The sequence below is a fragment of the Stigmatopora argus genome, chromosome 1 (genome assembly GCF_051989625.1).
Source record: "Stigmatopora argus isolate UIUO_Sarg chromosome 1, RoL_Sarg_1.0, whole genome shotgun sequence".
NCBI classification, from domain to species: Eukaryota; Metazoa; Chordata; class Actinopteri; order Syngnathiformes; family Syngnathidae; genus Stigmatopora; species Stigmatopora argus.
The window spans coordinates 28,574,413-28,597,907 of NC_135387.1; the positions used below are offsets into that span (position 1 = coordinate 28,574,413).

Consider the following 23,495-nt stretch of genomic DNA (forward strand, 5'->3'; position numbering starts at 1 on the left):
AGTACAAAAGTGGTTATATGGCTTCCACACTTTGAAATGATCAAAAAAGTGTATAAAATACGGGTAAAACGTAAAAGTTGACAGGTATGCTTCAGTACCAATCATTCCTAACTCCGGAGTTGTACCGTCTTGTTTCAAAAGTGGTGAAAGACTTAGCAAACATTAGCATTCTTGTCCTTATCAAAAGTCACAGTCTTTCCTTGACCAATGAGCCGACCCGATGACGTTACCTGAGACTTGTGAGTTAAAATTGTGACCTATTTTCAACCAGGTGAAAAGAACGCCACCTGGAAAATGAGGCTAATGTCCGGCAGACATGGCGGACCAAGCCCCTTCCATCCTCCAAACGGAGAAGGCGTAGCTTAGCCTCTCGTGGGCCAGGTAGTTACAGCCGTTGCTCTTTGAATCCATCTCATCGCTCTGCAGCACCTGGTACAGGAAGTCAATGTAGCGTGACGCTAGTTTAAGAGTCTGGATTTTACTCAGTTTATCCGAAGGCAGCGTTGGGATGATTTTACGCAGAGAAGCGAACGCATCGTTGAGGGATTGCGTCCTCTGCCGCTCACGAATGTTGGCGATATCGCGTTGGCCGTGCGGGTCCTCCAGAGGGGACGACGCTCCGGGGTTCGGACCCTGAACCGGTGAAAGGGAACGCCCCGGGGACGTTTGCGGAGGTTGAGGACACCTTTTCAGTTTCTTGGTTCCCGTCACCGTCTCGATCTGGATGGCGTCCCCGGGTTCGTCGTCCGGCAGGGGGACCGCGGTCGTGTCGTCCGACTCGGGTGGGACGGGGTGTCGTTTCCGTCGGCGGAATCCCGGAGTCGCCACGAGGACGGGACAAGCGTTGGAAGTCGGTTTCCCGGTCTTGTCCTCATTGGAATCCGCCGAGGGATCGGCGTCAGTCTGTTCCTCGTCCCTCATACTTCCGTATTTTTTCTTCTTCCGAATCCTGCCGTTTCTTCTCAAACTTTGTTTTTTTTCAGGAACGTTGGCGGATCCCGGCGTTTAGCTACGGTTTACCGCCACGCTTCTTCTGCATCCTCACTCCTGCGAGGCCACCAGTAATCACCGCATTGGCCGTCATGTCTGGCTGCTCCTCGAGCTGCTTCTGATCCAACAGAAACTGGAATCGGACTTTTAAAAAAAGGGAGGGGACCTCCATGTGTTCGGCGGTCCGCCCCATCTGATTCACTGCTTGGTGAGTAGGTCTACTGTTTTTTTTTTTCCCCCCTTGGATTAGTACAACGGGAACCCTAAACTATCGGGTACCGTGATCAAAGGGACAAGGTGTCTCGGACAGCCAACCAAATCAAACCTCGATGACGTTTGCGCCTCGCCGTGGAAGCTTCCCGAGTATATTGGTTCCAGATTTCCTCCGAAACATGTCCTTGTCCCTCCACCCCGCCCCTCTTCGTTGCCGTTTCACCCCTCCTCTGTTGCAACTATGAAGTATCGTCTACCCAAACTATGTTGTGATCGTAACTTCCCGGTAGGGTGAAGTAACCGTGTTTAAAAAGTGAGTCGAGAGCGCGCTAGGTCCAACTCAATGGTGTGTTTTATTCTCGTTTGACCTCCTTTTCTAATTGTAGGCCTAGAGCAAGGGGTCGGGAACCTTTTTGATGGAAAGAGCCATAAACGATTCATATTTTTTTAAATGTTAATCCTTGAGAGCCATGCTCCGAATTTTAAAAGTCAACATACATGAAAAAGTGTGCCTTTTTTAGTCACTTCACCACTTTTAAAGTACAAAAAGTCTCTGAATTCCTTTGACAACATTGTTACGTTGTTGCTAATCAATGAGTATCAATGAGAAAATCCATGCAAAAGAGTGTAATGAAAAAAAATGGTACTCGGATGATTCGCCTAAAGACGTTTCGCCGACGGACGTTTGACAGACGGACAGGTCGCCGAATGGACGTTCCACCGAACGGTCATTCGGCCGAACGGCCGTTCGGCCGAATGACTGTTCGGTGGAACGTCCATTCGGCGACCTGTCCGTCTGTCAAACGTCCGTCGGCGAAACGTCTTTAGGCGAATCATCCGGCCACGAAAAAAATGATTATAAGGCGCTGGGGTAGTGTCAATCCCATAATACTAACGTAACACTCCTATTCCTGCGCTTTCTCACCAGCAGTTTCCATAGTTTACCTCACAGGTTAGTGGAGAGCCATATGCACCCATCAAAAGAGCCATATGTGGCTCCCCAGCCATAGGTTCCCTACCCCTGGCCTAGAGCAAGGATGTCAAATTTCGGGTTGGTTCGCGGGCCGCATTAACGTCAACTCGATTTCATGTGGGCCGGACTATTTTAGATCTGATAGAGTGGTACCTCGACATACGAGTGCCCCGACATACGAGCAATTTGAGATACGAGTAAAATTTTGAGAAGATATTTATCTTGAGATACGAGACAAATTTTGACATGCTCCTAAACACATCATGGGCACTGTCTCTCTCCCCGCAACTCCCTCTTTGTAATGTCTCTACGAGCACTGGGTGGAGAGTTGCATTTTTTTCAGTGTTTTTTCCCGTTAGTCAGTGCGAATGGCGGAGCGATCGCTAATACGAGAGGAGTATATACTACTTATTGTTGGCAAGTGGTCGTGCGCGTGACCGGACGTTTGGTCGCCCGGGTGAATATAATTTTGAGTAAACATAAATTATAATACAAAATATAGCACTGAGCAACTTACGAACAATTTCACCTTACGAACAATCGCTCGGAATGTAACTCGTTCGTAAGTAGGGGAGCGTCTGTATAGTAATTCTCGTTGGCAAGTGGTCGTGCGTTATCCTATTGTGAGGACATTTGTGTGCATCATTTTGGGAATATTTTGAAGGGAAGACAAAAGCAAACAACCCTCGATAGTCTGAAAGTCAGGGTGGAGGCGGGGCCAATAGAGAAGAAAGGTATCAAAATGTCAAACAAAATTAGAATTAAGTTTAGTGTTAGGTTAGATTAAACATATTTTTGAGTGTTTCTGCATCGTAATCCAAGTTCATTAAAATTTGTTTATGTTATGTTACGAGCGCGTTGCCGTGCAAAAAGTCCCTCCCTCCTTCCTGTCTGCCCCCCCTTTCAAAATCTATATAATTTTAGTACTATTAAACACATTTTAGTAATATTAAACCACTAGTTATTTCGTTACTTTGTTAATAGATGGCGAATTAGAACAAATAAAAATGTTTTTCCAATCCAATATCCTGTTTAGGGTGTTTTTTCAGAGGGTTGGAATGATTTAATTTGTTTTTAGTTCATTTCTATGGGAAATGTTCGTTTGAGTGACGATAAAATCGACATACGAGCTCAGTCCCGGAATGCATTAACCTCGTATCTCGAGGTACCACTGTATTTCGATATTTTTAAAACTGGGATTAAAAGAACTGGATGAAAAGCCCCCAATATTATTTTTTTTATAGATCTAAAACAATGTTTATCTGCGTATTGTGTCTTCGTAAGGGAAAACATCTTTTAATTTTTCATTTCATTTTTCTTTCATTTCAAAAGATAAACTAAATATTTTTGAAATATGTTCAAATATTAAAGTGGAACACTGAAAATATTTTATATATTTATTTTTAGATTTTACAAAATTCTTTTTGAAATAAAAACACAAAAACAACCAAATTGGATTAATAAACACATCTTTTAATCTTTTGTTTTTCATTTCAAAAGAAAAACAAAATATTTTTGAATTATGTTCAATATTAAAGTGGAAAACTGAAAATATTTTATATATTTATTTTTAGATTTTATGATAAGATTTTTGAAGTAAAAACACAAAAAGAAAAAAAATGGATTAATAAAATTGCAATTATTCATTTCAAAAGGGGAAAATCCCTTTCGAGAGCCCGTTCTATTGGCCAGTGCTCCCAAAATAACTCAAGACGTCATTTTTGTAATACTTTTTTTGCAATAACCTACTTTATAACTGCTATTTTAGGTTGTTTTTATTGCCCGTGGGAAAACACCTGTCAGTCGCCGGGATCAAGATTTGCCCCCGCAATAATTGTTGTTTGAAGAACCAAAGATGATAAGATTTGACTTTTATCTGACGGAACATATTGGATCAGTTGAACAATAAAAATCTTAAACTAGAATATCAACATTCTGTAGGACTTTTCACCTGAAGAAAAATGCATGACACCGGATTCCATTGCGTGTCTTCTCTGAAAACACGTTGCCTTTTTTTATATGTAACCATTAACTAAATCTCAGGTCATTCTAGAATAATAAATAATCAACAAATAAGTAGTAAATAAAAAAAGTAGTTCCCATAATAAGTAGTAGTCAACAACATAAATAAGTAGGGAAGTACACAAATAACAACAACAAACAAACACACGAACAGATAAATAAACAATAAGTAGTAAATAAAAATGTAGTCAACATAATAAATAAGTAGTAGTCAACAACATACATAAGTAGGGAAGTGCACAAATAACAACAACAAACAAACACACGAACAAATGAATAAATAATCAATAAGTGGTAAATTAAAAAAGTAGTTAACATTAGTAGTCAACAATATAAATAAGTAGGGAAGTAAACAAATAACAACAACAAACAAACACACAAACAGTTAAATGATAAGTAGTAAATAAAAAAGGAGTTAACATAAAAAGTAGTACTCAACGACATAAATAAGTAGGAAAGTGCACAAATGACAACAACAAACAAGAAGAGATAAATAATAATTAGTAAATAAACAAGTGCGCAAATAACAACAAAAACAAACACACGAACAGATAAATAATCAATAAATAAGTAGTAAAAAAGTAGTCAACATACTAAATAAGTAGTAGTCAACAACATAAATAAGTGGGAAAGTGCGCAAATAACAACAAAAAACAAACACACGAACAGATAAATAATCAATAAACAAGTGGTAAAAAAAGTAGTCAGCATAATAAATAAGTAGTAGTCAACAACATAAATAAGTAGGAAAGTGTGCAAACAACAACAACAAACAAACACACGAAGAGATAAATAATAAGTAGTAAATTAAAATAAGTAGTTAACATAATACGTAGTAGTCAACAACATAAATAAGTAGGGAAGTACACAAATAACAACAAAAAACAAACACACGAACAGATAAATAATCAATAAATACGTAGTAAATAAAAAAGTAGTTAACATAAGTTGTAGTCAACAACATAAATAAGTAGTGAAGTAAAAAAATAACAACAATAAACAAACCCCAGAACAGATAAATAATAAGTAGTAAAAAAAAAGTAGTCAACATAATAAATAAGTAGTAGTCAACAACATAAATAAGTAGGGAAGTGCACAAATAACAACAAACAAACACACGAAAAGATAAATCAATAAATAATGATAAATAACCAATAAATAAGAAGTAAACAAATAAGTAGCCAACATAATAAATAAGTAGCAATCAACATACAAAATAAGTCATCGTCAACCTAGATAAGTAACAAACAGCTACTTCACGTGGGCACTAAAAATAGAATCAGTGTGTACATAAATGAATAATGAACACAAAAAGAAATGGAGGAGCGAGCAATACACGATGTTCTTGTTCTTCCTCCGAACAAAACAAGAGCTATAATTTTCGTCTCTTCTCTATTTTTGATGCTATCATTTCTCCGCATCAAGTCAGCTGACAGGTGCTTGTTGACAGGCTTTCAGGTGAAAACAGGAAGTGTTTTACCCTGCAGTGTTTACCCACAGCATGACTCATCACTCGCTGTGTATACGAAAGCAGGTTCCCACATTTACAATCTGCCCCAAAGCAACCGTGTGAAGCATCCGTCCAACATGATCACTTAAAACACATTTCATTTCGCAATTGAAATGAATATTTGAAGTGGTTCGAACGTCGACCTCACACTTCTGGAGTCGAGGGTTCGACCCCGTGTGGAGTTTGCTTGTTCTCTTTGGGCTTGCGTGGGTTATCTCCGGGTGCTCTGGTTTACTCCCACATCCCAAAAAACATGCTAGGCTAGCTGGTTGAACACTCTAAATTTCCCCTGGCTATTTGTCTCATTGTGCCCTACCATTGGGCCACCGATTCAGGTTGTCCCCTGTTTGTGGTTAGCTGGGTTGGGCACCCCCGCGACCCTTGTGAGGATAAATGAATGAATTTATGATGTATCCTTTAGCTCAGGGGTAGGGAACCTGTGGTTCAGGAGCCGTATGCGGCTCTTTTGATCGCTGCACATGGCTCGGGAGCCAACTGTGGCTCTTTTGATGGTTGCATATGGCTCAGGAGCCGTCTTTTGATGGCTGCATATGGCTCGGGAGTCGTACATGGGTCTTTTGATGGGTGCGTATAGCTTGGGAGCCGTATGTGGCTCTTTTGATGGGTGGATATGGCTCGGTAGCCGTATGCGGCTCTTTTGATGGGTGCATATGGCTTGGGAGCCGTATGTGGCTCTTTTGATGGGTACATATGGCTCGGTAGTCGTACATGACTCTCTTGATGGGTGCGTATAGTTTGGGAGCCGTATGTGGCTCTTTTGATGGGTGCATATAGCTCGGGGGCCACATGTGGCTCTTTTGATGGGTGGATATGGCTCAGGAGCCGTATGCGGCTCTTTTGATGGGTGCATATGGCTCGGGAGTCGTATGTGGCTCTTTTGATGGGTGCATATGGCTTGGGAGTCGTATGTGGCTCTTTTGATGGGTGCATATTTTTTTCCATTAGAATCTTCTACTCTCATTGATACTCTTTGATTAGCAACAGCGCTATAATGTTGTCAAAAAAAATCTGACACTTTTCCTCCTTTTAAAAGTGGCGAAATGACTAAAAAATGCACATTTCCATGTTTTCTTTTAAATTTTGACTCAAGGAATAACATTTTGAAAATATAAATTGTTTATGGCTTTCTCCATCCATAACTTTCCCAACCCTTGCTTTAACTTGACCCACTCCGGCTCCAACATGCTAAAAGTAACCTGCAAAAAAAAAATGCATGTCATATTATTACCGTCAACAACCCTCAGGAGTCAGTGTTTTTTTCCGTGTTTTTTGTTTTTGTTTTTTCATCTGCTCTAAGGAGGAATGTTGTTCCTCTTGATGCGCATGTGCACGTGCCATCAATCATACAACAAGCCAACGTTCGTGGCTTTCCCTTCATTTTTCGTCTCGGAGCCACAGTAGACGCAGCTCCCTGTCCGATGATCCATAATTCTTCACGTCTCCATCATGAATTTTTCCATGCGAGAAGAACTGAGTTGTCCCATCTGCCTTCAGCTCTTTTTGGACCCCGTGGTTCTCCCCTGCGGCCACAACTACTGCCAGGTTTGCATCTCGCAGATCATCAAAAGCAGCGAGAAAAGATTCCAGTGCCCAGAGTGCCGCATGGAATTTCAGGGTGCTCAATCCCTGCAGAAGAACTTTAAACTGGGCAGCATCATCAACGGCTTCATCGCGTCGAATTCCAACGCCGATCAGGTTCCGCCGATGAACAAGGAGCCGACGGAAATCCCCGGCGACCCATCGGCGGAGAAGGCGTCGCCGACGGGGAAGGAGTGCGAAGTCCATCGGAGTCCTCTGGTGTACTTTTGCTCCACCGACATGACCTTGCTGTGCTCCAAGTGTTTCATGGAGGGTCGGCATCAGAACCATGACCTTCTGACCTTTAGCGTTGCTGAGGGGGAGATGAGGAGGGCATTGGAGGTCCGCAGCAAGGTAGATCGAGTTCTTGGATTTCATATTTGTTAGTATGTTTCTGGATAATTTGCTCAAAAGTGATTTTTTTATAATGTTAACGTGTGGGTTTTGTCATTTTAAAATGATGCTCACTTGAAGACTCTTTATTAATGTGAATGTAGCATTATGAAATGATTTTTTGTACATTGCATTTACAATACAAGAGTCCCCTGAAGCATGTATTGATACGATATCATTTTTAATATTTTTTTAATAACACAAATTATTTTGTAATTATTATTCTATACTATGCTCGACTGACTAGTTACTATATTTATCCTGCTAGTATACTATGATGCTATATTTACTATACAATATTTAATGTACAATATTTGCAATCCAGTATTTACGATAATATCTTTACAATACGATATATAGCATGCAATATTTACAATACGATATTTACAATACGATATTTACAATACGATATTTATGATATGATATTTACCATACGATATTTACCATACGACATTTACGATATGATATCTACAACACAATATTTACTATGCAATACAATATATACTATACAATACGATATTTACTATACAATATTTAATGTACAATATTTGCAATCCAGTATTTACGATATAATCTTTACAATACGATATATAGCATGCAATATTTACAATACGATATTTACAATACGATATTTACAATACGATATTTACGATACGATATTTATGATACGATATTTACCATACGATATTTACCATACGACATTTACGATATGATATTTACAACACAATATTTACTATGCAATACAATATATACTATACAATACGATATTTACTATACAATATTTACTATACACTATTTACAATACGATATTTATTATACAATATTTACAATACAGTATTTATGATATGATATTTAGGATACAAAATTTTCAATACAATATTTACAATACAATATTTACAATACGATATTTACAATACGATATTTACGATACGATATTTATGATACGATATTTACCATACGATATTTACCATACGACATTTACGATATGATATTTACAACACAATATTTACTATGCAATACAATATATACTATACAATACGATATTTACTATACAATATTTACTATACACTATTTACAATACGATATTTATTATACAATATTTACAATACAGTATTTATGATATGATATTTAGGATACAAAATTTTCAATACAATATTTACAATACAATATTTACGATACGATATTTAACATCCAATATTTACTATATAATACTTCCTATACGATACTTGCCCTATGATATTTAGCATACGAGATTTACAATACCATATTTACTATACAATATTTACAATCCTATATTTACTATGTGATATTTACTGTACGATATTTACTATACGATATAATACTATATGATATAATACTATACAATAATACTATACGATATAATACTATACGATATAATACTATACGATATAATACTATACGATATAATACTATACGATATAACACTATACGATATAACACTATACGATATAATACTCTACGATATAATACTATACGATATAATACTATACGATATAATACTATACGATATAATACTATACGATATAATACTATACGATATAATACTATACGATATAATACTATACGATATAATACTATACGATATAATACTATACGATATAATACTATACGATATAATACTATACGATATAATACTATACGATATAATACTATACGATATAATACTATACAATATAATACTATACAATATAATACTATACAATATAATACTATACGATACAATATTTACTATACGATACAATATTTACTATACAATATTTACAACACAATATTTACTATATGATATAGTAATATACGATGCAACATTTACCATACGATATGACACTATAAGATACTATATCATACTACAATACTATACAATACTAGACAATACTATACTATTATTATTCTATTCTCTGTGTTTTAGCAGCTTTCTAAGACAAAACCCATCAGAGAACCGTCGTGTGACTTGAGATTAGTCTATTATATTCATTTTATGTCAATTAGTCCTACAATCCCTCTCCCCTAAATGCACAAGTTTTCACGTTGTTTCAGCATCAAGTGACTGACGCATGGATCATATATGTACATTTGCAGGTGGTTTCCAACAGGTTGCAGATGACCAACTTTCTGGTGGAGAGGGTGAAGGAAGAGCAAGGACTCTCCGAAACAGTTGGAGACAAATTGGTCAACAAGGCGGTCACGACGGTGGATGTCATGGCCGAACTGATTGACGGGTAATGCCACAGACAAAAACACAAAATCCCCGGGTATTCCGGTTTCCTCCCACATTCCAAAAACATGTATAGTAGGCTGATTGGACGCTCTAAAATTGCCCCTAGGTTTGAGTGCGAGCGTGAATGGCTGTTTGTCTCCTTCTGCCCTGTGATTGGTTGGCCAGCAATTCAGGGTGTTCTCTCCGCCTCTGACCTGAAGTCAGCTGGGATAGGCTCCAGCACCCCCCGCGACCCAAGTGAGGATAAAAAAAGTTCAGAAAATGAGATGGGAAATGAGATATCCAACAATATATGGCAAAATAAAATATTTATTTCCAAATGATAAATACTATGTCATTTAAATCTGGTCTGGAAATTTGGTACTTCGATTTATTATTATAAAAATATATAATTAATTCTCTTCCTATAAATCGTAGTACCAAATAATATATGTATTTTTTATTTTATTTTATTTTTTATTATTTTATTTTTTATTTTTTCATCTATATATATATATATTATTTTTTATTTTATTAAATATATTTTTTAATTATTATTTTTTTCATCCATATATATATATATAGACATAATTCATGCTCTTCCGATAAATTGCAGTACTAAATTTCCATACTAACCAGTTTATCTATGTTGTAATCTTCTAAGTGGTGTGGAAAACAATACTGTTTAGTACACATTGGCTCAATAATGGTTGGGCAAGAATTATTCCGAGCATGTCATGCCCTATCATCACAACCCCTTATTATTGCAAAGCACAATGAAACCAGAAGAACGAGATCCGATGATGACTATCAGGGAAAGAAATGCGTGTCCTCTTTTGTTCTATAACATCCATCTGAATTTCACACCTCTGATATCCTGTTTGTTATTTTCCATTGCCAAATTTCACCACTGTAGAAATGTCCGTGGTCATAATAATGCACTAAAATTAAAATCCGAATATCCACCATGTGCAAACACGGGGGGGAAAATAGTTTTAGTTGTAATTGACATTGACAATTTAATATTTTGCTTTGATTTTCACTGTATATAGTGTGTTTAGTATATTCTATATACATGTGTATACATAGGTGTTGACCTTATTTGCATACTAATCTAATCGCATGTCCCCTTTATTCTTTCTACCTTGGAAAAAAGCAACCATTTAATAAAAATTTGCTTCATTTGCATCAATATTTTAGACGTCTTCTTAACAGAATAGCAATAAATTTGGTCCAGGAAAAAAATAAAAATAAAATAAGGAGACTGACTCAGTGACTACCATACCTGTCAACGTATAAGTTTTTCCCGTATTTTATACGTTTTTTGATCATTTCAAAATGTTTATGCCGTATAACAACCTTTGTACGTGATTTTTTTAATTACGTTTTTTGTAAAACCGATCTCGTTTGACCCATTTCGGCTCTAATCCGGATCGTCTCGGTCACTGGTGGCAGACAAAAACGTCATCGTTGACTGCTAATATTGTCATGCTTTAAGCATGATATGCTCACCCGCATTCCCCTTTCACACGTCCGCCTTTTCACTAAATAAATATAGCGTGTCAGCAAGCAATGTACCCAGACAGTCAAGCTGTCAACGTCATACAGCGACATCTACAGGATCTTGAATTTACTGCATACTAATTGGGCACCCCGTCCACTTTGGAGAAATTTTTAGACTTTTAAGTGCGCCCTATGTAAGTAAATGTGTTACGTTGCATTTGTTTGATTTATTATCGCTTAATAAGGGGAATTGGAATCATTAATAAGGGCAGCAATTGGCCCAGGTTGACAGTTATGGACTATGTACACAAGGAAAACAACATCAATCGGTTCCTGGCACCAATTAAATGTGGTCATTCTTATTTTTTTTCCTTTTGGGGGGTGTTCAGGTACCGTGAGCGATTGCATAAACTTCTGGACGACGAGCAAACCCAACGTAAAAGCACCTGGCAATCTGGTGTGGGCGGACTTGAGGAGCAACAGCAGCTACTAGTGGACGCTCTGGAAAGTGCAAACGATGCCCTCAGCTTGACGGAATCTTGCAGCTTCATTAACAAGTACGTGATCGACCAAAATGAAGGTTACACCCATTTATTTACCAGTTATTCGTTACAATTACCCCCACCAAACAAACCTGGGAGATTTTAATGTACATTTAGTTGAAACTTAATCCTTTACAGGACACTCATTTAAATTAGCGTAAAAAACTGACAAAAATTCAAATGTCATTTGGCGGAATGTATTTCTCTGTTTTTATTCATTTTAATGTATTCATTTGATTAATATTTGATTAATCAGCAAATGCAGGCAGCACGTTGGATGAGTGGTTTGCGCGTTGGGTTCACAGTTCTGGGGTCCAGGGTTCGAATCCCTGTTGGTCCATCTGTGTGGAGTTTGCATGTTTTGCCTGTGTGGGTTTTCTCCAGGTACTCTAATTTCCTCCCACATTCCGAACAATTTAGATGGCAGGCTGATTGGACACCCTATACAGGTGTCAAAGTGGCGGCCCGTGGGCCAAATCTGGCCCGCCGCATCATTTTGATCGGCCCGAGAAAGTAAATCATGAGTGCCGACTTTCTGTTTTAGGATCAAATTTAAAATGAAGAGTATAGATGTATATTAAATTTCCTGATTTTCCCCCTTTTTATATCAATAATTGTCATTTTTTAATCCATTTTTTCAGTGTTTTTAGTTCAAAAATCATTTTGTAAAATCTAAAAATATATTAAAAAAGCCAAAATAAACATTGTTTTAGATTTATAAAAAACTGAATATTCAAATATTGATTCGTTGAAGGCGCTACGAGAAAATGCACGGACCGCCACTGAATAATAACCCAGATTAACCCCAACACTAAGCTATCTGGTTGAACACTCTCTTCTTCTTAGGTTTCTATCGATCGAGGAGAGGCTGAGGAAGGCTGCCACGGTGACAATTGCCTGCAACATCCCCGCAAAAGCGCCACTCAACACCAAGCAAATGCAGGAAGGCCTCCGAACGGATGCCTTTCGAGCCGAAATGAGCCGCCTGGCCGATTTCCTCTGCATCCTCTTCAACCCCCTGGAGCTGACCTTCAACCCGAGCACGACCCACCCCAACTTGCAACTGAGCGAGGACCAGCGCACGGTCAAATACATCGACGCCAAGCAGCCGTACGCCGACCACAAAGAGCGCTTCACCAGCGCCCCGCAGGTCATGTGCAACGAGGGCTTCTCCAACGGCGAGCACGTGTGGGTGGTCGAGGTGGGCCCCGAGAGTATGTGGTCGCTGGGGGTGTGTTACAAGAGCATTCCCCGCCGCGGCGACCACAGCCGACTGGGTCATAACTCGGTGTCGTGGCGACTCCAGTGGAAAAGCGGAAAACTGACGGTGTGCAAGTCTTCGTCCAACGTGGTGCTGCGCGAAATGAAAATCCAGCCGGTGAAGATCGAGGTGGCGTTGGACTACGAGGGCGGCACGTTGATCTTCCACAGCATTAAAGGCCAACGAGAGCATCTCTACACGTTCAAGGTTGTGTTCAAAGAGACAGTTTACCCAGCTTTTAGCATCCACTCCACCACGCCGCAGTCTTGGATCACACTCCAGTGTGGCTTGTGAGGTTGTTTTAAGGGATGGTTCTCGGTTCAGGGGGTTGGGAACGACACCCCCGCATTTAGTTTCTAATAGAGTTGAGATCTTAAGTCCGAGCTCGAGCCCCTAAAACAGGGGTGTCAGACTCTGGTTGGTTCGCGGGCGATGAATCCTAACGACTCTATTTTCATTTACAGTGCAATTAGTCGATCCATAGCTTTTTGCAGGGGTAGGGAACCTATGGCTCGGGAGCCCTATGTGGCTCTTTTGGTTGGTGCATATGGCTCCCAGATAACCTGTCAGTTAATTTATGGAGTTCTGAATGCACCAATAGGAGCATCAAGTCTGTGGCATTGACGCTACATTTAGCAGCGCTTTAATCATTATTCTTTTAATTAGACGACTCTTTATGCATACAGTGATTAGCAACAGCGTAACAATGTTGGCAAAAGAATTCAGGGAGTTTTTGTACTTCAAAGGGGTGAAATTAGTATTAAAAAAGGAGCACATTTTTCATGTATGTTAAATTATGAGTATGGCTCTCAAGGAATAATATTTGAAAATATGAATTGTTTATGGCTCTCTCTGTCAAAAAGGTTCCCGACCCCTGGCGACGTGCTTACGGTAATCCCTCGGTTATTGCAGTTAATTTAGACCAGACATGGTGGCGATAAATGAAAAAACGCGAAGTAGGGTCACCCCTATTAAAAAAAAATATATATTTTTTTTATTCAGTTGAGTCCTAGTGGCAAGCGGAGGACAGGAAAGTGGATTTCACATTTTTATGAACTTAGAAAAAAAAATAATTGCAAAAAAAAATCCCCTAGAAAAAAATCTGCGATGTAGTGAAGCCGCGATATTCGAGGGATTACTGTATTCATTTTCTGTACCGCTTCTAATCACAAGGTTGGTAGGGGGTGCTGGAGCCTATCCCAGCCAACTACGGGCACCAGGTAGGGGACGCCCTGAATTGATGGCCAGCCAATCGCGGGCCACAAGGCCAAACAATCATAGCTGGGGGGCCAATGGCAGGTTACAATGAGACAAATAGCTAGGGACAATTTAGAGCAAGGGTGTCAGAGTCGGGTTGGTTCGTGGGCCGCTTTAGCGTCAACTTGATTTCACGTGGGCCGGACCATTTTAGATATAATATTTAGATTTTTTTTATAGAAATGGATTAAAAGAACTGGATTAAAATCCCTGAATATTCAGTTTTATATAAATCTAAAACAATGTTTATTTTAGCTTTTTTTATATATATTTTTAGATTTTACAAAATGATTTTTGAACTAAAAACACAGAAAAATTGATTAAAAAATTACAATTATTGATCTAAAAGGGGAAAATCAGGAAAATCGGGCCGCCACTTTGACACATGTGCCCTAAAATGTCAATCATTACTTCGGGTTCAGGCCGGGTTTCTGTTTTCCGGAAAAAACAAAACAAAACAAAAAAACGATTGACTTTAAAAAAAATTAAATATATGTTTATAACAATAGGGGTAGAATCACCCCTATTTTAAAAAAATAGAAATATGTTTTTTTTTACTTCAGTTGAGTCCTAGTAGCAAGCGGAGGACAGGGGAGTGGCTTCTGCTTGCGATTTTCAGCGTGGATTTTCACATTTTTATGAACTTTATTTTTTTTTCAGTGCTGAGTTCTTGTTTTCCGCCATTTTCCTAATAGCAAGACAGTGTGGGTTTTCATTTTTTTTGAATTTACACTTTTTTTTTTAAATCTGCGCTGTAGTGAAGCCGCGATATTCGAGGGATTACTGTATACTAAAACGATGTGTGGATATTAAACTAAGGAATACTTAAAATCTTCCCCTCGGAAGTCCGTGTCTATTTTTACCCGGCATCCCCAATATGGAAAAACAACAAGTTAAGGATAAACTAAAGACAGGAGAACTGAAAAGACAAGTTTTAATAACACTTGTGAGGATTCTCTTTCCCAGACTGGAAGTTACTTCTTGAGTTCTACTTATATTAATGTATTGCTGAACTGCTGGTTTCCATTTATTAATATTGCACCTGAACTAACCATGCTTGGAATTTGCATAATACGTATACGTATTTACTACTAAATGTCTAGTTTGAAGCAATACTCCAAAATATTCATACTTCAGAAATACATTGTTAATTCATTTGTTACATTAGTATAACTGCACATGAGTATTGAGTATTCTAATCCTAATAAAAATAGTCTGTTTACAAAGGCATTATTCATTAACGTTAGTAAATTGTTTTGGGTGTTTCTATCGGTTAATGCAAAGTAAAACTGTTATTAATAAATGTCTGATATGCCACGCGGTGATTGTTATCAAACAGGAAATCATTCTTTGTTTATTTTATTTTATTTTACACTGGAATGTAAATTTGAATTGTGATATTTATATATAAATAAATTGTTGTGATTATCTGTGTGTTCTTGTCACTATAATAAACATGGAAATGTCATAAAATCTTTGACTCTAGTATTAAATATCATAGAATATATTTCTGTAATGTGACTGATTTTAGTAATATTATTTTAATTCCAATCTAATAGAATTACTTAAAAAAAAAAATTCTATACTAACACGGTTGCCATGTTAGTGTGAAAATCCGGATGTGTATTTCATTTTTGAAGTATATAAAAATATACAGACCAACACTTCGACAAATTAATCGGAATCTGTAAAATGTTTAACACAACTTTCTACCTCAAATACACTAATAAATAATATACTAATAAAAAATATAATAACGTGATAAACTTAAAAAGGCGGACGAGATTTCAAACTGGCAACCCGATACCATCTGTCAAGGAGTCTGTCATTGAGCAGGGACACAATATTAAGTTAAAAGAAATCTTTTACTCTACAAAATAAATATATCTCGAATAACAACACGGTAGAACCGGAATGGGATCGGGAGAAAGCACGACGAGAAAAGTCTCTTTTGGTATGGATGACGAGGACAGAGTCAGGATTCTTCGTGGAATCAAGGTAATGCTAATTCAGCTAGCATTAATTTGATAGGCTATGCTAACTTTATATACGTCCCGGCGACAAGTGTTAGCCGCTAACATGCTAACACACACCATGCCGTGTATTTAAACTTTCTCAAAAGGACAGTAAGTGTTCAATCAGGTCGGGATAATGTATGGAGGATGCAAAAGGATGCAGATTGATACACGAGCTTCATCGCCATGCAATCGATGGAATATTGTGAATTATCGCTACTCTTGTTGACAATCATTTTAAATGCAACATTAAACGTGTAGGTTATGGATGATCTTAAGATGAATTTGGCATAATTTCAGCTACGTCCTAGCTCCTCAAACCGCCGGTTTTAATCAGTGTTGTTGCTATACGATGCATCATATTATATTTATTAACACAACCATGGTTGATATAGCCATTGGCAGGGTTGCCAGATTAGACAGTCAAGTCCAATAACACATTAAAACCCGCAAAAACAACCTGCTGTTAAAGTAATATAATTCCTTAAATAACTCAATGTATATATTTGTCCTATAACCAGAAAAGTATAAATAAATAAATGCACATTGTCATGACACCAGTTTTTTCTGTTGATTAAGGGAGATGTAGTTCTTAGGTACATTTAAAAATATTGTGTTATTTTCATTTAATTAGCCATACAATTATTCATTATTAAAACGTCACAATACATGTTTGCCAATATAAATTTTTGTTTGAACTCAACTTTGTGACAATATTTTCCATAGCTAATTCCAAAGTACACCTGTCACGAGGAAATGATTCAACACACCTGAATATGCAACAAAATCATAAATATGTACAGTACAGTAAAACGTATTTTAACATTGTAATTTTTGGACTCCAATTGGCTTTTTTTGGTCATTCAAAGTAGCAGATGATTTGGTTGCATCTTTTTTGTTTTTGTTTAGGAAAGTAATGCATGGTCAGGTTAATAAAAAACAATTAATTGGTTCCAGAACGTATTTTTTAAACTTCAATGTTTTGTAAGTAGAGCAGTACTTTATATGTCAAATTCCGTAATTTGTTCCACGGTCCTCAAAAAATGACCCACTCAGAGTCTTCAAGTGTACTTGATCACTGGAAAAATTTTGAAGTTGTGAAACGAGGCCACACATTCTAAGTTTGTTTTAGAAACAAGCGGTTTCAAATCAGGGTTTGAGTCACTCGTGGTTTTTGGTGTCGCTTTGTACATACACACACTCACTGAAAAAGTAGAGCTTCAATAAGCCGCTGAAGAACCTTAGCTTCCAGATTATTTTCTTTTTATCCATTCCAAACATGAGAATACATATTTACACTATGTGGAGCTGTTAAAGCCAAAACACAAGAATGTTCTAATCTGAATCAAATTCACTGTTGTAAAAACCATACTGTTAAGTTAGTAAAATTTCACATCTATTATTAGCCATAAAAATACGCAAAACAGTGAATTGCCTATATGGGTATTTATTTTGTCAAATTAACAATGCTTTTGCACTTTTTGGCTTAGCTTTCAGAAGATGTTCTTACCAGAATGAGGGGCGTGGCCAACATTCCTCCAAAGCGAGGACAGAGTAATAAAGGTATTTTTGCACTTTATTGTAGTAGATTGTACTTAACATTTTCATATATTGTAGTTCTTCTGGCTCATATATCTGTCATAAAATCTCACAATACCAACTCCATTGAATTAGCCTTTTTACTTTGGTTATTAACTCTATGTTTACTCCAGGTGTGACCTTTGGTGGCAGTTCCAGCACTAAACCCGGAAACCAGAGCCCTCAGCAACATACCCTATCAAGCACCCAATCCAGGACGAGCAAAACAACTGCTAAAGTCAAGGAAGATCAAATGAGGTTAATATTAATTATGACTATTTATTTCAGGTTGTTGCCAAATAAGTTAGATGGGCAACTGTATCTATTCATATTGGCCCCATCAAATGCTATGCTAACTTAGCTTATCAGTATTTTTATTCATTTTCTTTGCTTTTGTATTATACATAGGCTTTATTCATGTCTAATCTAACAACAGTCATACTTTGAGATACGAGCTTAATGCGTTCCGGGACCGAGCTCGTATGTCACTTTACTCGTATCTCAAATCAATGTTTCCCATAGAAATGAACTAAAAACTAATTAATTCGTTCCCGCCCTCTGAAAAAAGCACCAAAAACAGGATATTACAATGGAAAAACATATTTTTATGGTTTGTAATTCACCATCTACTAACAGAGTAACAAATAACTAGTGGATATGATGTTTAATAATAAAATGAGGCATTACTTTATACAATGGGGAGTTCGTGGATGGGGAGAGATTGAGAGACTTGACGGATGCGCTCGTAACGTAACATAAACTTTAAATTTAACTTAAATGAACTTAGATTCCTATACACACGCAAAGCAGTTTTAATTTTACGTTACACTAAATTTAAACCTACTTGTGCAATAACCAAGGCAAAGAAGTTAATGTATTTTACAGCGGCTTTCAAGGTGAACTTCCTGCTTCTCCATACGTATTGGCGAGCCCGCTCAGTCACGCGTACATTACTCATGTTTTTCGATTAATTTGTGCTTAAAATCGATTGTCATCATACGCCTTTTCTTCGCACTACCCTTCATTGCACCGGCTTGCTTTGGACCTATTGTGTTTCTCTTAATTCTGCACCGACTAACGCAAACAAAAAAAAGACACGGAAAAATGCAACACTGTTTTTTATTAGAACACATGATAAAACAAAAACAAAGAAGATTACTGAACAATGATCAGATTATATTGAGCCAAAATGGCTGCTCATGGCACAACAATCTGTAACTTAAAAATAACGCCCAAAAGGATAATAAACTCAGTGAAGCACAATCATTCCAACACACATTGATGAACACTGATATTTCATTTAAATCTGACATGTGGTCTATGCTGACCCCTTGAGGAATTTAATGTTAAAAGCATTGCAGTAGGCTGTAGTAAGGCAATGGAAATTAGACTTTATGGGAGCTAGTCACTGAAAACATGATTTTGCATGTGTGTTTCCAGGAATGATCGTCAAAATAGCATTCTGAAAGAGGAGACAGAAAAGAGGAAGGAGGACATGATCAAAAAGATGAGTCAAGACAGACAACAGACGCGGGAGGAGGCCCAGAAGACAAGACACTTGGTACACACACAAACACACACAAAGGAGTTAGGAACAGAATTCAATAATTTGCAAAACCTTTTCAATCTACATTCAATTGAATACCGTATTTTCACGACTATTAGGCGCACTTAAAAGTCTTAAATTTTCTCCAAAATAGACAGGGTGCCTTATAATCCAGTGTGCTTTATATATGGAAAAAAAATTAAAATGTGTCATTTGTTGAGGGTGCGCCTTATAATGCAGTGCGCCTTATAGTCGTGAAAATACTGTATATTACAACGACAGCCTATCGACAGAGCAACCTGATGATGGTTATTGGATTTTTTTTGTGGGGTGGGGGGGTATTATAATCAAATTTGCGCCCTGGAAGGCATTCAAAAAATCTAGGGACGATAAAAACTTGATGTTTCACTTCGTAACGTGAAACTAAACCCACTCGTCACTCTATATTACTCCCCTATATAGCAGATTGTTTGAGTTTGATTCATTTAATAAGGGACAGAACATATTAATGAACATATTTATATTCATTGGATTGGATTGGATAACTTTATTCATCCCGTATTCAGGAAATTTCGTTGTCACAGTAGCAAGAGGGTGAGAATGCAGATATAGTGGTACCTCGACATACGATCGTAATCCGTTCCGAGACTGAGATCGTATGTCGAGCTTTTCGTAACTCGAGCGAACGTTTCCCACTGAAATGAATTGAAAACAAATTAATTCGTTCCAATCCTCTGAAAAAACACCAAAAACAGGATATTGGATTGGAATATTTTTTTTATTTCTTCTAATTCACCATATATTGACAAAGTAATAAATAACAAGTGGTTTAATAGGAATAAAATGTGTTTAATAGATGTAAAATTAGACGCAGGGGGGGGGCTGTTCGGGGAGACTTTATCCACGGCACTCGTAAACGAACAAACAAATTTAAATTAACTTGGATAAATATATACAGACACACTCAAACATACGTTTAATGTAACTTTACACAAAACTGAATTCTAATTTTGTTTTACCTTCGTTTTCCGGGTTAGCTGTTTGCCACGCCTCCACCCTCACGTTCGCTATCAATGGACAGTTTGCTGTTGTATTGCCTTCAAAATATTCTGAAAGTGATGCACACAAATGTCCTCACAATAGGATAACGCACGACCACTTGCCAACGAGAAATAGTCTTTAAAGAACGATCGCGGGACCTTCTTTCCTTAGAAAGAATAACACGAAATGCAATAGCTGAGCTTACTCACGTATTGATTGTGGGTTATGAAGTTTTATTCTGAGAATGGGTGCCATTGCCTATGGGTGTTGTGTGCACGAGTATACTCCATTACCCAGAAAGCCCTCTTTTTGCCCGCGCATGCGCGTTGTGCGTTTCCTGGTCGTTGCGTAGGAGAAACTCGTCTGTATAAATCGTTCAGTCCTCGTAGATCTAGTAGTTATACACGAAAGAGATGCGGCAAAAAAATGACAGTGCGCTACAATGATAAACAGCCTCTCATGTCATTGCCACCTGGCTTGGTCGCATCTCGACATTTTAATCGTATCGCGAGCGAATTATTCGATTGAAATTTTCGTCGTACCACGAGCATGTTGTATCACGAGGTACCACTGCATTGTCCCAGTTCAGCCGTTTGTTTTTTTAAAATCTGACAGCGGTGGTGCTTTTTTAGTGCGTCCCAGTATAAATTTCTTCTCAACCCCAGTTTTTCACACTGGCCCAAAGTGAGGTCCAGGATTACATCCTTTTCCCCCCCCATCATCTCCACTTGGGTGCTCTCCTCCCATCTACAAGCCCGTTTTCCACTTTCCACCATTTCCTCACATTCTTCTATTGTTCTCCGCCGTCATCCGCTTTACCGTATCTCTCCTGCTCTTTCACCCCGTCCGTCCCGACCGATCACCTCGAGCCTCCTGGCCCGCAGACCGCATTATCAGCGCGGTGCAAGTGGTAAATTGCTCCCTGAGAATTTCCTGGCGCTGGAGATAGGAGTGGCGTGGTGGTGGATTGCTTGGGAGGAGAGAGGAGAGCTTGTTTTACACGTCAGCCGTGGCCTATTTCATGTGACTCCTCTGCTTTTTTTGCACCTGCTTGCTTCCCTCTCTGGCTTTGATAAGGCAGGCTGCAGAAGCGGCCTTATCTTCACTCCAACATTCTCTCGCCGTTAATAGAAAGTCACTAGAGGGACATGGCGAGTGCAACAACTGGTCCAGCAAGACTGGACGTGCCGATGCCAAAGGCGCCTTGTAATTACACTTTTCCTGCGCCGTGCATTCTTATACGCACATGCAAGTCAAGTGTGTGCGGAAGCTTTGCGCTCACTCGCTCGGAATTCAAATGGACTATTTTCCTATTATCGCGGCAGAAAAAAAAGGAAATGGACGGACATTTTCGTGCTCGGAACGCTCAAGGAGGTGAAGTTTATTTCTTCTCATTTTTAATGTTATTTTAACGTGGCAGACTCGGATTTAAGGTTTTAGAATATTTATTATTCATTTTCTGAAACGGTTGTCCTCACAAGGTTAGTAGGGGGTGCTGCAGCCTATCCCAGCTAACTATGCATGGTTCTACATTGACTTTTTAAGACATTAGCTTACTCATTACCTATCTATTTATGTCTAAAATGCCTTTCCTATTTCTGCATCCTCACCCTTGCTACTGTGACAACGAAATTTCCCGAATACGGGATGAACAAAGTTATCCAATCCAAAACGCGGATATGGTGGAATATTTTATGAGTACTGGGCGGTAAAAAGACGCCCCGAGTGTAAAAAAAACAAAAAAACAACCTAAAATTCTTTGCAAAATGGCGGCACCCTTTAGAAAACGTAGACAAATATTTCACACGAGCAGCAAATAACGTTCACTTGCACAGCCATCTGTGCAGAAAACGAAAATCGTTCACAAAATGGCCACGCCCATCGCAGGAAACAAAACAGACGAAGCCGTTGGAATTTTCCTCATTTACCGTATTTTCTCGCATATAAGCCGCCTCCGCGTATAAGCCGCACCCTTAAAATTGCCTTAAAATCGTTGAATTGTACAATTTCTCTCGTATAAGCCGCCCCCTGATTCGCAATTTTCACCTCCATATTCATGGTTTTAATAGGGAGTACAAATGTGTCACTTTGAAGGAAAAATCTTAAGAAAAATCATCGCACGTGGTATTTCTGAGATTCTGGATTGACCATTCCTTAAGGGTGTTGCTTGCATGTAGACAAATTAAATAAGTAAGTCACGTGAGCAAGACAACCAGGAAGTGGGTCCGTAGCGGTCTAATTTGTCATCCTTAGGTCGGAACGCGGCACCCTGAGTGAGCAATGACCGGCACAAGTAAGTTTTTTTCACAGTTTATGCAAGATACAGTTTTCTTTTTTTTCTTGAATTTCATTTATAGATGTCAAAATAATTTTTTTTTAGCGTTTTATCTGTTTATCTTTTCTCTATTTTGAAATAAATTACCATATCGGCCGTATTTTCATGCCTTATGGCGTTTTGTGCATGTCAAGTCCAATTTATGCGCATATAAGCCGTACCCTCGATTCAGTCATCATTTTTTTGAGTGACTAATACGGCGTATATGCGAGAAAATATAGTAACTTATTAAATATAAATAAAATTACATGTACAATATTCATATTTACCTATTATGTAGGCGACATGCAGGTCACCCGACGGCTAAAAATTAGACTTTTGCTTCTTTTGACCGATACATAATGTCATCTCACTCATTTTTCCACTCACATCCACACGAATCGCTCCATCATAAAAATCCGATTTGTGTTCACTGTACTTTAAAACCTCAACTTTTTGATTTGTGCTCATATTAAAAAAATCATTCAGACGCACATGATCTAGAGTTGTACTCTAAAGTGGA

The 23,495-nt window shown here is 38.0% G+C and overlaps 3 protein-coding genes across 3 annotated transcripts in view; 2 read left to right on the forward strand and 1 right to left on the reverse strand.

The window, feature by feature from the left end:
• Positions 1-225: 225 nt before the first annotated feature.
• On the reverse strand, positions 226-921 carry LOC144074738 (twist-related protein 2-like). The gene has a single exon (XM_077601314.1). It carries the CDS (start codon positions 919-921, stop codon positions 301-303), a length of 621 nt encoding a protein of 206 aa, XP_077457440.1. The 3' UTR covers positions 226-300.
• A 6,154-nt stretch (positions 922-7,075) lies between these two features.
• LOC144085538 (E3 ubiquitin-protein ligase TRIM39) lies at positions 7,076-13,590 on the forward strand. Its single transcript, XM_077614914.1, has 4 exons — positions 7,076-7,661; positions 9,798-9,937; positions 11,808-11,975; positions 12,807-13,590. The coding sequence occupies exons 1-4, from the start codon at positions 7,176-7,178 to the stop codon at positions 13,513-13,515; spliced, it is 1,503 nt and encodes a 500-aa protein (XP_077471040.1). The 5' UTR covers positions 7,076-7,175; the 3' UTR covers positions 13,516-13,590.
• A 2,685-nt stretch (positions 13,591-16,275) lies between these two features.
• chchd6a (coiled-coil-helix-coiled-coil-helix domain containing 6a) overlaps positions 16,276-23,495 on the forward strand; it is a 34,207-nt gene continuing 26,987 nt past the window's right edge. Inside the window, exons 1-4 of the mRNA XM_077615728.1 lie at positions 16,276-16,476; positions 17,984-18,056; positions 18,206-18,329; positions 19,512-19,632. Of these exons, the coding sequence (XP_077471854.1) occupies positions 16,393-16,476; positions 17,984-18,056; positions 18,206-18,329; positions 19,512-19,632 (402 nt within the window). The 5' untranslated portion in view covers positions 16,276-16,392. The remainder of the gene's footprint in view (positions 16,477-17,983; positions 18,057-18,205; positions 18,330-19,511; positions 19,633-23,495) is intronic.